Raw genomic sequence first — 17,912 nt, forward strand, 5'->3', positions numbered from 1 at the left:
AGAATGTATAAAAGGACCAAAACATGAAAAAAAAATTTTTAAGATGAAAGGCGGGATAAAGTCTGAGCAAGATCCCTTTAGGTTAACTCTCTGAAAGAGTTGCTCTATCTCCTTAATTGATGGAAGTTTGAAAGTGGAACATTTGGCTGTAGGAAGCATTCCTTCTTTGGAGGAATTGGAACTATTATTCGCTGATGTACTGTCTAATTTGTTTCGAATTTTATTAATTTTAGTACAAAAGAAATCCGCAAGTTCTTGAGCTGATGGAGTATTCACAATTTTATTTATTTTTTTTTTTTTTGTGAGATTGGAGAGATAGATTTTAGAATGGAGAAAAGAATTGATGTATTTTTTGTTTCTGAGATTTTTGAGGAATAATATTTACATTTGGCAGAATTAATTTTGGATTTATAATAATTTGCATGGTCCTTAAATTTTATTAAGTTATTGATAGATTTGTTTTTGCACCATTTTCTTTCGAGAGAACGTAATTGTTTTTTAAGTAATAAGAGTTCGTTAGAAAACCAAGGGTTATTTTTTTTTCGGAGTGAAATAGTTTTAGTGATTAGTGGTGCATACTTGTCTAATATGGATTGTATAGTCAGTTTCCAAGAATTGAGTTTTTCATCTAATGTATTAGTGTTTGAGTATGAAATTTCAACATCCATAGGTGAGGAAAAATTTGATAATTCAAGTTTATTGTAATCTCGGTATGAAATTTGTTTATATTGCAGATGTGTAGTTTGTTGATTGAGATATATTTTGAAGGAAATGAAATGGTGATCCGACCAGGGAACCTGTTGAATTTGAAGATTAGATTGATTTGATTGTTCAGCTTTAGGTATTAAGATCATATCAAGAGTATGACTGGCTGAATGAGTTGGACTATGAATTATTGGTTGAAGATTTAAGGTATTAATATGCAGTAATATTTCATTAGTGAAGGTGTTAGATAGATCATCAAAGTGTAAATAGTAGAGACCTCTAGTGGCTTTACTAAATTATTATATCTTGAATTATACGGTAAATAGTTCCACAGTTTCCAGAACAAGGAGATGTAATGGTAGGAAGAGATCCTTTGTGTATGGAAACTTTGTTTGGTGATTTGTAACACAATATTTCCAGTTAAATTTTTCTGTTTTCAAATTTCTACTGTTTTCCATTTTCTTCCCTGGAACATTTATTCTTTTTCATAAGACAGACTTTGCAATTTTTCTGTTTTCTCTGTAGGGTATCCTGCTGGGTATCCACCTACTGCCCCTGCCTACAATCCTAACATGTATCCTACCAGCAGCCCTGGCTATGCCCCAGGTAAGTTAATGTTCTAAACTAGGAACTCTTTATGATACAATTACAGAAAACTGAATTCTAATTCTAATTGGCATATCTCTTCTCAGTTTATTAAACATGATGGTTCACATTTGCTTTCTTCTGCTATTTGATGGAATAATGAAAAAACAAAATTGTTTCATCATGCAGCATTCCAATTGATCAATAATGATTTTCAAAGAAAAAACTCGTAAATATAGTTAATTTGTGCGTTGTTTACAGTGGTCATATGAGTGAAGTAGCATTGCCTATTTTTTTTTTATAGTATGCTGATGGTGTGCAGCACAGTAAAATATAAAGAATGAAAGATCAGTAGTTAAGACAAGTTACCAATACAATAGGTAAAAACTAACAGTCCTAGTAATAGGATTGGGACACTCACATGGGACAAGAATATTGAGGTGTTAATAGGAGAATTTAACAGCAGATCGCTCAAGAGATGGTGGCATTTGTGAAGTCAGGTAGAACAGGCAGGAGCTGAAGATTAAAACAGAAGGTCTGGCTTATTGCAAGAGGAAATAACTAGAAGAGCAAGAGAGAGGTTTTGAAAGCAAGGGTGGACTGAGGAGAGAAACCAGTACTTAAGCTTAGGGAACTAGAAGGGAATATAAAAAAATAAGGGTGCTGAGCAGTGTTCCCTCTAAGGATTGATGAGGTGTGTGGAAAAAAAAATATGCATGAGCGACAAGTTACATACTCCACAAATTTATGAGCAGGCGCGGAGGACGAGTGCCCGTGAGATTGTGGGAGGGTTAAATACTCAAAACTTAGAAGAATAACAATTTACTTAAAGTTTTTGCTTCGCCAGCTTTCTGGTATCTTTATATACAGTGGCGTACCTAGCATATGTAACACCCGGGGCCCATCATTTTTTGGCACCCCCCCCCATCTGTACGAAAAACATGATTTTTAGTAACAAGCCACACGTCACACATGAGTACCTAGGAAAAGGCAGCATCTTACATATTGCAGTGAGCAGTACATCAATACACCCATTGTAAAACTAAACAAGCCAGACCAGCACAGATCAATCCTACACCGTCAATCCTAACAGAAAACCATGTCTTTCGAACACACAGAACACAGAAAACACCTTCGCCTAGTATGGAATATGTCATCACAAACTAACCCCTCCCCCTTTTACAAAACTGTAGTGTGGATTTTAGCCATGGTGGTAACAGCTCTGACACTCAGACTTCAGAGCATCAGAACTGCTACCACCACGGCTGGCGCTAAAAAACGCTCCACAGTTTTGTAAAAGGGGGGATAAAATAAAAATACACAGCTTCAACGCTTTTGGGCTTGCGAGCTACTTTAAAATGACCAAGTCAAAATGATCTACCAACAATAAAATTAAAAAACACAAAGCACACTATACGCTGAGAAAATGTTAATTATCATTCCTATTCTGGGTTTTTTTCAAAGAGGTCAAGGCAGATGACTCTATGCATTGTCACCTCAGTAACAATCATACAAAAATAGACAAATATATCCCCCTTCCTTTTTATTAAACCACAATAGCAGTTTTTAGTGCAGGGAACTGCGCTAAATGCCCAGCGCTGCTCTCGACGCTCATAGGCTCCCTGCGCTAAAAAACACTATTGCGGTTTAGTAAAAGGGGGCCATAGTGCAAAATATAGACAGCATATATAAATTCAGACACATTTTGATCACTAAATTTAAAATAAAATAATTTTTCCTACCTTGTCTGGTGATTTCACGAGTCTCTGGTTGCACTTTCATCTTCTGACTGTGCATCCAATCTTTCTTCCCTTCTTTCAGCCTGTATGCTTCCTTTCCTCCAGACCTCATTCCCTCCCTTAACTTTTTCTTCCTCTCTCCCTGCCCTTTCTTTCTTTTTTCTCTCTTGATGCCCCCTTTCTTTTTTTCTGTTTCCCTTCTGTCTCCCTGCCTGCCCCCTTTCTTTCTTTCTTTCTTTCTTTCTCCCTACCCTCCACAAAGCCACTGCTGCCATCATCAGGGGAAACAGGCCCCAAAGCCACCGCCACGGCTGCCCCAAGCTCTCTCTGCTTCCCACTGTCGGGCCGACCAGCATTCCCCCGACGTCAGTTCTGCCGTCAGAGAGGAAGTTCTGCCCAGCCAGGCAGCGATTGGCTGGCCCGAACTTCCTCTCCGACGGCAGCCTTAGGGGCGGTGCACAGCCAGCCAGATCCAGACCTGGCCGGCTGTGCAACCCCTAAGGCTGCACCCAGGGCGGACCGCCCCCCCTTGGCACGCCACTGAAGACATGGCAGCGGCTCCTCTCACGATCCCCCACCTGCGTCAGAAGTGCGTCGGGGATCTTACTATGCAGTCCTCAGTTTCCCACTGAGTATTTTAGTGAGCGACACAAGAAAAATTATGAGCAACGCCAATGAAAATAGTGAGCAATCGCTCATGCGCTCAGCTTAGTGGGAACATTGGTGCTGAGATGTAAAGAGGGGTAGATAAATAAGAGACAAGAAATATGAAGCTAAAGGACAAATGGATGAGAACATAGAAACTGAACATGACAGCAGATAAAGATCATATGGCCTAATCAATCTGCTTATCCATAACTATTTATTTCTACAATCCCTTCTTCTCTCACAGAGATTCCCTGTGCTAGTCCCATGAATTCAGATAATCCTTGTCACCATCACCTCTATTAGGAGGCCATTCCACGCATCCACTCCTCATTCCATAAAGAAGTATTTCCATAGATTACGCCTGAGTTTCTTCTCATTCCAAAACTTCCTTTGAATTAAGAGGCTCGCCCCTACTACATTTATGCCATGGAGATATTTAAATGTCTTTATCATATCTCTCCTCTCTCACCTTTCTTCCAAAGTATACAAATTGAGTTCTTTAGGTCTGTCATCATATACCATATATACTTGAATATAGGATGAGATTTTGGGGCAAAGCAATAGCATGTTCCCACGTCCATTCACTTTATATTCAGTTTCAGTTCAGTGTGGTGGTTTCTCACTGAGATTTTACATGCCACTCTGCTTATTTCAAGCCATTTTCAAGTTTTATGTTCAAAGACATGTACATTGTTTTGCTCATATTTTTATCTTTGTACCCTACATCATTTGATCCCTGAGGAAGGTGGTTACGCCGAAACACGAACCGTGTAGGGTCCATCAGGACAATCATACTTGTATTACTAATTCAGACTTTTATTTGTATTTTTATTGTGAAGGGTGAATAAAAATCATCTTTCAGAACATCCACATTCACAGTCTGTTGTTTTTATCCAAAAATGGGTGTCTCATCCTATATTTGGATCATCATGCGACCCTCTCCCGGACTTAATGCAGACCTCTGATAGGCTGGGACAGGAGGGATCCCTCCCGTCCCGACTGATACTAATAATTTTTTTTTTTACCCCCTCCCCTTGAGTACCTTTTCGGTTAGCCGTGATGGTCCAGCGGTGCATGGGCAAGATCGAACTTTCCGCGCTCCTGCCCTGTGCACCTCCTTCCGGGCTCAGTACTCATGGCTCGTGACACACAGGCACGCACAGGCGAGCTGCTCGAGCTCCCGCCTGGCCCTGCAACGCTCGCTGAATGGCTGCCACCATGTTCTGTGAGAACTGGTGGCAGCCATTCAGCGAGCGGTGCAGGGCCAGGCAGGAGCTCGAGCCCAGAAGGAGGTGTGCAGGGCAGCAGTGCAGAAAGTTCAGGTAGTATAGAAAAATAACAAAGCATTCATTCCAGTAAGCAGAGATTTTATCCCACACATCTAAGAGGGGCTCCACTAGTATTAATGTGGTTTACAAATATGATTCCTTTTTTTGTAGAAATAATATGCAAAACCCATTAAGAGGATATGCTTATGGAGAAGTTCATGCCAAGAAAACTAAATTAAAAGAGTAAAAGGGGATGAGGTTGATAGTACTGAATAGTAGTACCTGAGAGCAAATGGAATATATTCAAGCCACACTCTGTGCTTGTCCATCCATGCCCATTGTGTTAAAGATTTGAAGAGGAGGGGACACTGGGCGCATATCCTTGCAGGGCAAGGCACTTAAATATTAAGCCCCCATCTTATATTCGAGTCAACTGGGGGTTTTTTCCCTCCTTTTGGGGGGGATGGGGTCTCGACTTATATTCAAATCAACTTATAATCGAGTATATACAATACTTTATTATGAAGACCACTGATCATTTTAGTAGTGTCCTCTGGACCGATTCAATCCTGTTTGTATCTTTTTTGAAGTGTGGTCTGATAGTAATCCTTCTCCCTGTGTACCCAAGTTACCTAGCTTTTATCCTCATTTTTTCTACCTGTTTCACAATCTTAAGATCATCAATTATAACTTCCCCTAAGTCCTGCTCTTCTTTCATGCACAGAAGTTCTTCAGCCCCTATACTTTACTGCTCCCTTGGAATTTTGTAGCCTAAATGCATCACCCAGTATTTTAATTTTTTTTTTTTTTGCATTAAATCTTAGCAGCCAAATTCTAGTGCAACAGGCACATCGTTCTTGAACCTTTGGGTAGCCAATCTATTTCAGCAAGAAATTGTGTAGAGAGCCTCATAATTTTTTTGCTCCACCTCCCATATCTCTAGGCTGTCCTCCAGTTGTCTCTCTACACATGAGATGGTAGGAGCCAGTCTTTTCTGCTTGTGTTTATTTTTCCTTTCTTTTCAGGGGTTTTCTATCCGTTTGTGAGGCTTTTGGTGCTGCAGAGGCTCCCAGTTCTGGAACATCTCTGGCTGCAAGAATGCTCAGACTCTGAGGTTAGAAGTCTGTAGCCAAGGGGCAGACTGCTTGGCAGTGCAACCCATTTGGCCAGCCTGCACCAACTGTTCAGGAGCTCGGGGATCTAGGGCATTGAGTGCACCTGCTGATTTGCTCTTTTTCTTACCTGAATGAATGTGTCTTGTGTGGTTTTATTCTTTACTATCTGATTTTGTAGTTCTTTTCTATTTAATTTTAAGTAATTTTATTGTATATACAGCCTTAACCTATTTCAAATTGTGTGGTATATCAAGTATAATTTTTTTTTTAATGCCTTTAGAATGTACAAAGACTCAGCTTTGACAAGAAAATCAACAATGATTCAAAGAAAGAAAAAATGAAAGTAAACGACAGTAATTTATACATACATATAGGGCTCCTTTTACAAAGGTGCGCTAGCGGTTTAACACGCATAATAGCACGCACTAAACCGCTGGATGCGCTAGCCGCTACCGCCACCTCTTGAGCAGGCGGTAGTTTTTGGCCAGCGCGTGATGAAAAGTTGCACATGTTAACCCGCTAGTGTGCCTTTGTAAAAGGAGCCCATAGTCTACCATAAGGAGAAGGGGGACCAAGAAAAAAACAAGCCCATAGGAAGATGGTGAAAGGAAACATAAGAACATAAGAAATGCCTTCACCGGATCAGACCTTAGGTCCATCTAGACCTGCGACCCGCGCACGCGGAGGCTAAGTTAGGTGTTCCCTGAAGAATACCTTGTGTACCCGTATCCCTCAATGTGATTCGCAAGAAGGTGTGCATCCAACTTGCCCTTGAATCCCCGAATGGTGGTTTCCCTCGCAACCTCCTCTGGGAGAGCATTCCAAGCGTCCACCACTTGCTGTGTGAAACAGAACTTCCTGACATTTGTCCTGGGCCTGTTGCCCCTCAGTTTCAGTCCATGACCTCTTGTCCGTGTCACATTAGACAATGTGAATAACGATGTTTCTTGCTCTATTTGTCGAATCCTTTTAATATTTTAAAAGTCTCTATCATATCCCCTCGCAGTCTTCTCTTCTCGAGGGTGAACAATCCCAGTTTGCTGAGGCGTTCTTTGTAACTCAAATTTTCCATACCTTTTACTAGCCTCGTGGCTCGCCTCTGCACCCTCTCCAGCAGGGTTACATCTTTCTTTAGGTAGGGAGACCAGTGTTGGATACAGTACTCCAAGTGTGGTCTGACCATTGCTTTGTAAAGCGGCATTATGACGTCCGCCGATCTACTCGTGATTCCCTTCTTTATCATGCCCAACATCCTGTTCGCTTTCTTTGCTGCCACTGCGCATTGAGCCGACGGCTTCAGGGTCCTATCTATCAGTACCACCAGGTCCCTTTCTTGTTCGCTCTTGCCCAAAGTTACACCTAACATTTTATATTCATATTCTTTGTTTTTCCTGCCCAGGTACATGACTTTGCATTTTCCTATATTGAACTTCATCTGCCACTTTTCCGCCCACTTCTTCAGCTGGTTCAAATCTCTCTGTAGTTCTTCGTTGTCCTTTTGTGACCCAACTGCCCGACCTAGTTTTGTGTCATCTGCAAACTTGATAATATTGCTTGTTGTTTCTTCTTCCAGGTCATTTATGAAGATATTGAATAAGATGGGCCCAAGAACCGAGCCCTGGGGCACACCGCTTGTCACCTTCTCCCAGTCCGAGAATTTCCCATTTATGCCCACCCTCTGCAATCTGTTCTCCAGATATGAGAGGAACCACGTGATGCAGTGAGGAGAGCGGACGGGTGATTGCAGCTCTCGGGCCCCCGCATCTAATATTTACTTATCGTTACCGGCAATTCGCAGCTCCGTGGCTTCTCACCTCCTGTTGGCCAGCTTATGGACCCCTTTGTGTCCAAATCGGGGGGCTGCCGCTCCAGCCGAACCGCGGCTAAACCGAAGGATAAAGCGCGACCGGTAGAGGACAGCATGGCATCTTCAGTGGCGGAATTCACAGATGTCCAACTGAGGCAGCTTACCACGGCGGTAGCGTCTGCGCTGGCCCCGCAAATGGAGAAACTTTCGAGCCAAATGCTGCATTTAGAGACCTTGCTGGGGGATACCATTACCCGAACCACGGAGCTGGAGGTGAGAGTATCGGCAGCGGAAGACTCGGCCCAGACTCTGAACGATCGCCTTGCCAGTCTGGAGCGGCATCTAGCTGTGAATGAAGAAAAGACGGAAGACCTCGACAATCGATCCCGGAGGGACAACTTACATTTTATAGGAGTCCCTGAAAAGTTGTCGGAGCATCATTTGGGTACTACTTTCAAAGACTGGCTTGCCGATGAGTTTCCCCTGCCTGCTGGTATGGGCTCTCTTTCCCTAGAACGGATTCATCGGTTGGGACGCCTGGAGATGGAGCAGCAGCGACCTAGGGTTGTGGTGGCCAAATTGCATAATTATCTTCATAAGGTGGAAATCCTTAAGCAATACCGTCTCCCGGAGGGATACTCTTAAATATTATGATATGCCTATCCGTATTTTCCAGGATTATTCTGTGGCCCTCCAGGCTAGAAGGAAGAAGTTTCAATCCCTATGTGCAGCATTGACAGCGAAGCAGATCAGGTTTCTTTTCTTATACCTGGCGGTCCTTAAGGTTCAAGATAATGGGATCTGGAAGTCCTTTGACTCTGTAGAGGCCGCCCAGTCCTTGGTGTCACATCTTACCTGATTCTGAACATGGAGCCATTCGGTTCTGGTGGAGGGTCCATCAGCTTCCTTTACCCTTTGGTTTGAACATGGAGTTACGGAGAACAGACCTTGCTTCTTGCACATGTGACTTTTTGTTTTTCTTTTCTGTTGGTCTTTTACTATTCTGCTTGCTATATGTGTGCGTGGGGGCCCCTTGCATTTTGTGTTTCTGCTGGGGCACCACTGGTTGTGGGTCCTGCTGGTGGGTGTGGCTGTGCGGGGGATTTTTGGGGGTGGATTGGGGAGTAGGGGGTTGGGAGGGACTGGTAGGGAGGTTGGGGAGGGGGGAGGTTTGGAGTTCCTGATGGGGGTTCAATGTTTGCATCCATCTATTGTGTATCATTTTCTTTCGGACACAGGACACATTTCAAGTCCTCGTTTCGTCTTGCCCTTTTATATCTACTCTGCCCTGGGGAGGCTGGGCTCCTGGGGTTTGATTGCATAGGGCCTTGTTTGCACACCTTTCCTTTGGGACATGCCAGGCTCGTTGTTTAGGCTGGTCTCCTGGAATGTTGGGGCATTACCTCACCCATTAAAAGGCAGAAAATCTTAGCTTCGTTACAGCGCACCTCGGCTGATCTAGTGTGCCTCCAGAGACCAAGCTGACGGACGAGGAGCATCTGAAGTTGAAATGTTCCTGGGTGGGAGATGTGTATTTTGCCTCGCCCACAGGACGCCATGGGGGGTGTGGCTTTGCTTTTGCGTAAATCTTCTCCCATAGATGTTCAGGTGTTGGAGAAGGACAAGCTGGGTAGATACTTGCTTGTCCGATTGCAGGTGGGCACGTCATATTACTGGTTGTTAACAGTCTATGGGCCTAATTCAGCTGAACTGCCTTTCTTTCAGAAATTGATTGCCCTTTGCATGAAGTATCATGCTGACCCGCTCTTATTCCTTGGGGGCGTTAATTTGGTTATGGATCCTAAAATTGACAAATCCTCCAGGCCTGCTACTCCTTTGGGTCCAGGGGTCTCGTTCTTACGAATTTTTGTACGGCCTTAGATTTGGTAGATCCCTGGAGACTGTTACATCCAGAGATGCGTGATTATACTCACTTGTCTCGGGCCCATGGCACGTGGTCTAGGTTGAATTATGTTTTTGTTTCTTCTTCCTTATTTTCGCGGGTAACGGCGGCTCGAATGGGTTCAATACAAATCTCTGATCACGCTCCTGTATGGATCAATATTCAGCTTGATGAGAGCTTTATTCGATCCAGCCGCTGGCGATTTCCAGCTTACTTGCGGCATGATGACGACTTTCAAAGGTTTCTCTTGGGGAGGTGGGAGGATTATGTCTCGACTAATGAACGACATCAGGGAGTTCCACTTTTATTTTGGGAGACAGCTAAGGCTGTGCTTCGAGGTCATATTTTAGCTTATACTTGTACTTGCATGCGCAGATTGAATAAGGCGATCATTACTTTGGAGCGTTCCCTGCGTTTGGCTAAGAGGGCTCATGTTGCCCATCCTTCAGTTTCTACTTGGAAACAATACTTGGCCGCGCAAGCAGCGCTCAATGCTCTTTTGCATTCTCGATCCCAGCGTTAGTCCACTTATCATAGATAAAAATTTCAGCGTTTTGGTAACAAATCGGACAAGTTGTTGGCTAGAATGGTGGACACTCATGTGGGACGGAAGCCGATTTTGGCCTTGCGCTCTGCGGGTGGCACAGTAGTGTCTCGTACAGATGATATAGTTCGGGTTCTTTATGATCATTTTGCAACCCAGTACAGTTCTCTTCCTAGTACCCCAGGGGACCTGATCTTCTTGCGTCGGGCATGCCCCGTTTACGGGCGGTAGATATCGATCGCTTGAATAGACCGTTACAGGTGGTAGAGTTACAACGTGCTATTCGGTCTAGTAAGTTAGGTGCGGCACCGGGTCCTGATGGCTTCCCTGGGGAATTTTACAGGATGCTGGAATCACATCTTTGTGGCCCTTTGTTAGCCTATTATAATGGAGCTGTGGAGTCCGGGGCATTCCCGAGATTTGCTAATGATGCACATATTGTTCTGCTTCCAAAACCTGGAAAGCCATCTGACCTTGCAGGATCGTACCGTCCCATTTCACTTATTAATGTTGACCTTAAATTGTTCGCTCGGATTTTGGCGGATCGCTTCCTCCCCTTGATTCCCACTTTGATCCATGGTGATCAGGTGGGTTTCGTCCCTGGCTGACAGTCGGTTTTGAATGTTCAAAAAATTCTTTTGGCTCTTGCTCACGCTCAATCTGTTCAGGAGCCTACTTTGCTGGTCAGTTTGGATGCGGCTAAGGCATTTGATAATGTTTCGTGGCCTTATCTTTTTTTGGACTATACAGGGATTTCGGGATTTTTCAGGGCTGCGTTTGCATCTCTCTATGCTGGCCCGACAGCGTCTTTGGTGGTTAATGGCACGCTTTCCGACACCTTTTCTATTCACCGTGGAACTCGTCAGGGGTGCCCTTTGTCGCCTTTAATTTTTATTCTTACTTTGGAACCATTATTGTGCACCCTGCGACAATTTGAGGAAGTGAGAGGTTTACATATAGCGGGACAGGTAATTAAAACCCTGGCTTTTGCAGATGACTTAATGCTTGTCCTTACCAACCCGGCTACCTCACTTGGGGCTGCGTTGGATCTTATAGCAGAATATGGCTTTTACTCAGGGCTGACTATTAACTTAGAAAAATCGGTGGCTCTTCCCTCACATTCTGCTATTCGGGATTCCTGGGAGGGAGTCTTTCCATTGCAGTGGGCTAATACTGCCATTAAATATTTGGGCGTGACTATTCCTGCTGACCTTTCCACTTTATATGCGCCTAATGTGACTCCTTTATTGCACACTTTGGCGGTTAAACTTCAACTGTGGCAGGATTACCCTCTGTCTCTTTTAGGGCGGGTGGCGCTTCTTAACATGATCATACTTCCCACTTGGCTTTACATCTTTCAGGTGCTCCCCCTATATTTGCTTGGTTGAGATGAAGATAATTATATCCGTTTAGTTTGGTGCTTTATATGGCGGGGTCGCCGAGCTCGTCTACCCTACTCTCAAGTGGCGCGCCCGCAATATAAAGGGGGTTTGGGTTTACATCGACATCTCACGATTGGCTGTGGTATGCATCACATCAATGATTATTTTCAGGGCACCTCTGTTTTCTCTAATACCTCTTTAGAATTGGGGTGCTATCAGCAGGAGCACTTTAGTGCCTTTCTTCATTCTGTTCCTTCCACTTATCCTTTAGATGTTCGGCTTAGGGTGTTTGGTCTCCCATTACGAAAGGTGTGGAGATGGGTCTGTAAATTTCATGGTATTAGTGCATATGAGTCCCCTCTTCTGTCATTGTGTGGCAATTGTAAATTCTCCCCGGGTATGGGGGGCTCCAGGTTTCAATACTGGGTGGCAAGAGGGTTAACCCTTTTATTTCATTTGGTGCTAGATGATGGTTCCATGCAGTCATTTCAAACTTTGTGTCAGTCGCATGGATTAACTGCCATGGACAGATTTGCTTATATGCAGATTGCTCATTATGTAGCCACTTTGCATAGGCCCAACTTGCAATCTGCTCGGCAAGAATTATTGTCTACGGCCTACACTCTTGGTTCTCAAATGCCAGTTCCACTTAAGTTTCATCTTAGACACCTGAAGGATGAGACCCCCTTGCCGGACTATGTTCATCTTCAGACTGTGTGGTCTCAGGATTTGAATATAGTGCTTACGGAAGATACTATATCTCGGGCAGTAGCCCGGATGCCTGCTCTGAGAAAATATGTTTATTTTTGAGAAATGCAATTTAAGTTGTTATTTAGAATTTATGTATCTCCTTATAGAGCTTACTGTGCTAAATTTCGACCATCGCCAGTGAGTGATAAATGTGGTTATTAGACCGCCGAGTTGGGTCATATGTTATGGTCCTGCCCGGCAGTTCAAACTTTCTGGATGCAAATTTTTGCTTTTATAGGGACTCTTTGGACTGTGACAATACAACCCTCGTCTCTTCTTTTGTTTTGCATTTCTCCTTCTTACCATCCAAGGCCACCGGGACTGAAAGCTTTTCTTAGGTGGTACATTTTATGTGCCCTCAAATGCATATTTTTCAAGTGACTGGACGTGGAGGCTCCTACCATTTTTATGTGGCGTTCTCAGATGATTCTGACTTGGGATTCGACTTAGGAGCGTCAAGATGTGCCTGATCTTTCTACTGTTCAGGGGGAGCATTTTACGGCTATCTGGGAATGTTTTTGGAATACCATGACTCCTGCTGCACGAAGTAGGGTTCTAAACTGTTGACTGTGTCTTGCTGGTTTACCTGTGTTTCTGACTGCTCTTGGGAACTCCAACCTAAGGGGAAGGGGAGGTTTGGGGGTAGGGAGATGGGGTAGGGATTGGTTTGTATAAAATGTTCTATTTGGAGCCCTGCTAGTATGGCTGAGTTTTGGTACCTGTTTTCTTGTTTGTTCCAATAAAAATTACTTTATCATAAAAACTTAATATACCGCCTGGAGTCACAGCAGTTTCCAAATAAACATGCATAGATCAAAAACAAAATCAATACAAATCTTTCTTCAAAATACTGTAATAATAGTTTTATTTATATCCCATCATACCATTTCAGTTCAAGACGGTGTACAACAAGAGGTGCTGTAAGGAGAACAGCGAGGTAACATCTATTAGATTTGGGAGGGAGTAGATAGACAGTTATTTGGTGGGGTGACATAGGGTAGGAGGAGGGAACTTGGAGGGTGAGATAGATGTTGAGCAGAGTTGAAGGGTCAGATAAATTTGTCAAATAGGTGGGTTTTTAGTGATTTTCTGAATGAGTGGTATACAAAGATAAACATACAGAGGACAAAAGATAAAGAAATAAAACACATATTGAGCATTACCTCATGTGAGACCTATTACAACTTGGGTAAAAATGAATCCAAAGAGACAACACAATAAGGTAAATTATTTACTTATTTATTTAAAAAATGTCTTGCTCATTTAACACCTAGGTAGATTACAATAAAAACATGCATAATTGTTTCTCAACAAACATAAAAATAAAACCAGTTTCATATTACATTAGTAACTTACATTATCTCCCTTTGGAGGGTTTTGTAATCGGGCATTATTATCAGAATGGTGGTCCAGTTTCGCTGCTTGAGTTGCTAGTAGTCCATCGTACATCATCTTGCATTGTGTGCCTTTGATTGGGAGGTGAGTAAATAGAGTCTGAGTTCTCCTTGGCCTGGTTGAGTTGTTCCAGATAAGGTGATCATTCAGGTAGGTAGGGGTAGCGCCATTCAGAGCTTTGAATAGCAGACAGTAGAATTTGAATAGTATTCGTGCCTGAATTGTGTCTTAAGTATGCTGTAGTGATATGATCATATTTGCTTAGAGAATAAATCAATCTGAGGGCCTTGTTTTGTTTGATCTGTAATTGTTTTATCATGCCTGTGGGGCATGGTAGAAAAGAACGTTGCAGTAGTCCTAGGACTAGGACTGGACCTGGAGTCGGAATGGCTCTCCATCGAAGACTTTTCGTATTTGTCGTAAGTTATGCATGACTGTGAAGGATTTCTGGACTGTCTTGTTGATTTATAGTTACATGGTGCAGCATCTGTCTATCATCACCCTGAGAATTTTTTAAACAGGTTGCATGGGGTATATGGTGGATTTTATTTCTATATCTGTTATGGTTGAAGTTTTGTCCTTTTTGAGCAGTAGAAATTTTGTTTTGTCCATGTTAAGCTTTAGTTTGTGGTCTTTCATTCATTTTTCAACTGTTTCTATCATCTTATGCAGTTTTCTTGTTGTGGAAGTTGGCTGGTCAAAAGGAAGGAATATGGTGATGTCATCTGCATAGCTGTATGATGTTATCCTTAGTTTGTCCAAGCAGGTACCAAGGGAAGCGACGTAGAGGTTAAAAAGCATTGGAGGTAGTAGTGATCCTTGGGATACACCACAGAGGTTGGACGAGGATTCTGATTTTTCTCTTTGTTTTGACTCTATAGGTCTTAGATTTCAAGAATCATTGGAACTATGTGTGTACTCTGCCTGTGATCCTATTGCTTCCAGTATTTGTAACAGAATGACATCATCTACTAGGCCAAATGCTGCAGAGAGATAAAGTTGTATGACCAGTAACTTCGGTGCTGTCGAGCTGTGTCCAGGAGAGACTCTAATAGTGTCTCTATGCTGTAGTTGGTCCTGAATCCAGATTGTAAGGGGGTGAAGTATGCTGTTGCCTTCTAGGTAGTTTGTGAGTTATTGTGCCACTAGGCCTTCCATTAGTTTTATGTATATTGGTATTGAGGCTATGGATCTATAGTTGGAAGGTAGATCTATTGCACCTTTTGGGTCTTCTGTGATTGGGGTAATGATGATCTTGCTGAACTCCTGTGGGAATAGGCCTTCTGTGAACAGTTAAGGTCACATGCTGCATGGCTATATTTTTTATAAAATCGGTTCAGATCAGGCATTGTATTGTTGGAAAGTCAGTCCATGTCTTGTCTACTGCAGTGGACTCTCCTGTGGGTTTTAATGAGACCTCGTCCAGGAGGCTTGAGGTTTTTTCAATGGTGGTCCTGGCAGTTGTGATCTTGTTTTTGAAATACTGTATTTTTTGGACCATAAGATGCATTTTTTCCCACCCCCATAAAGGGTGTGGAAAGGGGGGGGGGTGTTATGGACCGAATACACCATGTGCCCCTCCCTTTTTAAAGTGGCAGTGGTCCAGCGCGGTCTCCTGCTGGACGGCTGCCTCTTTGCAGCATGATGCAAAATGCCTGATCCCACGCCGCTCTGTGACTGGCTGCGATTGGGTGTGATTGGCTGTGATTGGGTGGTTTAACGGCAGTGGCACATTTGTACCTTCCCCGCCCTCACCCCTCCAGCATTTGTAATTTTTGCACGTGAGTGCACCCGCATGCTTTGAGGGGGAACCACAGTAGCTATGAGCGCGCTGGACATCCAGAAGTTAAAAGTAGCTGACCTGCGGGCTGAGCTCTAGTGTCGGGGCCTAGACTGCCGTGGGCTGAAGGCCGAGTTGATAACAGCAGCTGCAGGAAGCATTGGATGCTAAATTGTTAGCGGGAGATTCTAGTGAGGAAACGATAGGACTAGGTGGAGAGACGAAGGATGATGAGCTGGGCAACAAGAGTCACAGAATGGTGGGGGATGAGGACGGAGGAGAGCTGGCATTTTGTCTAGAGGGTGAAGGTCAGGAGCTGGAGCATATCGTGGTAGAAGCTCTATATTCAGAAAAGGGCACAGAGGACAGGAGATCAGAGCAGGCCGCAGGGGTGTGTGAGCCAAGTGGAGAGGCTGGAGAGAGGAAACCAAAGGACTGGACACAATCCCCTGCCAAGCTCAAGACTTGTCTGACACGATCCCTGGGGCAGCGTGATCCAGGCATGAATGGTGGGCAGGAAGCAGAGAACCTGCCCAGAGAGGAGGGGCACAGTGAGGAAGAGGAAGATGCAGAGGAGGTGAGCGTTGTGTGTTGCTCTGCAAAGAGGCAGCCATCCAGCAGGAGATCGCGCTGGACCACCGCCACTTAAAAAAGGTACTGGGGGGGTGGGTGGCTGCAGATGGCTTCAGGCTTTGGGCTGCAGGCTGCTTCGGGCTACAGGCTTCCCAGCACCAGACCACCAGACACACTTTACGTGTAAAGGAGGAAAAACCAAGAAGAAAAAAAAATTCTAAACCAAATTTTTTTTCCTTGTTTTTTCCTCCTCTACAGGTGGGTACGTTTTATGGAGCGAAAAATACGGTTTTCTGCCAGTTGAGTGGCTGAGAAGGGGTGGAGGTTTCCAAACAAGTGAGTTTTAAGTAATTGCCTAAAATGTACAGTATTTCTGCATAATCTTAAAATGCCCGGCAATACATTCCATAATCTTGAACCTCCAACTGAAAATGTAGTTTGACTTGTTAATACATAATGCACAGAATTAACCATCAATTAAAGAACAATGTGAAAACAGGTAAGTACCAATGGAAATAATTTAGAGGAACATTCTATGAGCTTGGATGGCAACTTCGGCATTTGGAACCTAGGACAATACCAAGTGGACTTTACAGTCTATGACCCAGAAATACCAAAGAAGAGACAAGCTAATTTAATCATGTATTTTTAATGGGTATAACTAATGGGCAGTCTGGATGGACCGTTCACATTTTTATCTGCTGTCATTTACTATGTTACTATTATAATAGCTAAAATCAAAAATGGAGACTAGAAAACACATAAAATAACAACATGAGCAAAGTACATATGATTGCTTAGTGGTCGTTATTACATTTTGCCACTGGTAGTAGTTGTTGATTGTGCCCATTCAGGTTTGTCTATAAGGTTTCTTCTGTGTTCATTCAGGATTTACAATAAGGTATGGATTTCTTGTCTGTTACAATTTTTTTCATTTTAACTGTTTTTCTGTGCTTATTATCTTCTGTGCCTAATTTTTAATCTTCACTTTTAACATATTGATTTTCTAATTTACTTAAGAACATAAGAATTGCTGCTGCTGGGTCAGACCAGTGGTCCATCCTGCCCGGCAGTCCGCTCACACTGTGGCTCCCAGGTCAAAGACCAGTGCTCTAAATGAGTCCAGTCTCATCTGCGTATGTCCCAGTTTAGCAGGAACTTGTCCAGCTTAGTCTTGAAACCCTGGAGGGTGTTTTCCCCTACAACAGACTCCGGATGAGCATTCCAGCTCTCCACCACTCTCTGGGTGAAGAAGAACTTCCTTATGTTTGTATGGAATCTATCCCCTTTTAACTTTAGAGAGTGCCCTCTCGTTCTCCCTACTTTGGAGAGTGTGAATAGTCTGTCTTTATCTACTAAGTCTATTCCCTTCAGTATTTTAAATGTTTCGATCATGTCTTCTCTCAGTCTTCTCTTTTCAAGGGAGAAGAGGCCCAGTTTCTCCAATCTCTCACTGTACGGCAACTCCTCCAGCCCCTTAACCATTTTAGTTGCTTTTCTCTGGACCCTTTCGAGTAGTACCGTGTCCTTCTTCATGTACGGCGACCAGTGCTGGTCGCAGTACTCTAGGTGAGGGCGCACCATGGCCCGGTACAATGGCATGATAACCTTCTCCGATCTGTTTGTGATCCCCTTCTTTATCATTCCTAGCATTTTGTTTGCCCTTTTGCCGCTACAGCACACTGTGCAGACAGCTTCATCGACTTGTCAATCAGAAC

At 43.5% G+C, this 17,912-nt stretch overlaps 1 protein-coding gene across 7 annotated transcripts in view; it reads left to right on the forward strand.

The window, feature by feature from the left end:
- Window positions 1–17,912, forward strand: part of FAM168A (family with sequence similarity 168 member A) — a 234,313-nt gene that overhangs the window by 146,133 nt on the left and 70,268 nt on the right. For 5 of the 7 annotated variants that reach the window (XM_033948535.1, XM_033948538.1, XM_033948539.1 and 2 more), the window contains 2 exons: window positions 1,231–1,311; window positions 16,453–16,530. In XM_033948535.1, the coding sequence (XP_033804426.1) occupies window positions 1,231–1,311; window positions 16,453–16,530 (159 nt within the window). The remainder of the gene's footprint in view (window positions 1–1,230; window positions 1,312–16,452; window positions 16,531–17,912) is intronic. The other 2 variants (XM_033948541.1, XM_033948542.1) reach the window with 1 other exon arrangement.

This window comes from Geotrypetes seraphini, chromosome 6 (genome assembly GCF_902459505.1).
Source record: "Geotrypetes seraphini chromosome 6, aGeoSer1.1, whole genome shotgun sequence".
In the NCBI taxonomy this organism is placed as follows: domain Eukaryota; kingdom Metazoa; phylum Chordata; class Amphibia; order Gymnophiona; family Dermophiidae; genus Geotrypetes; species Geotrypetes seraphini.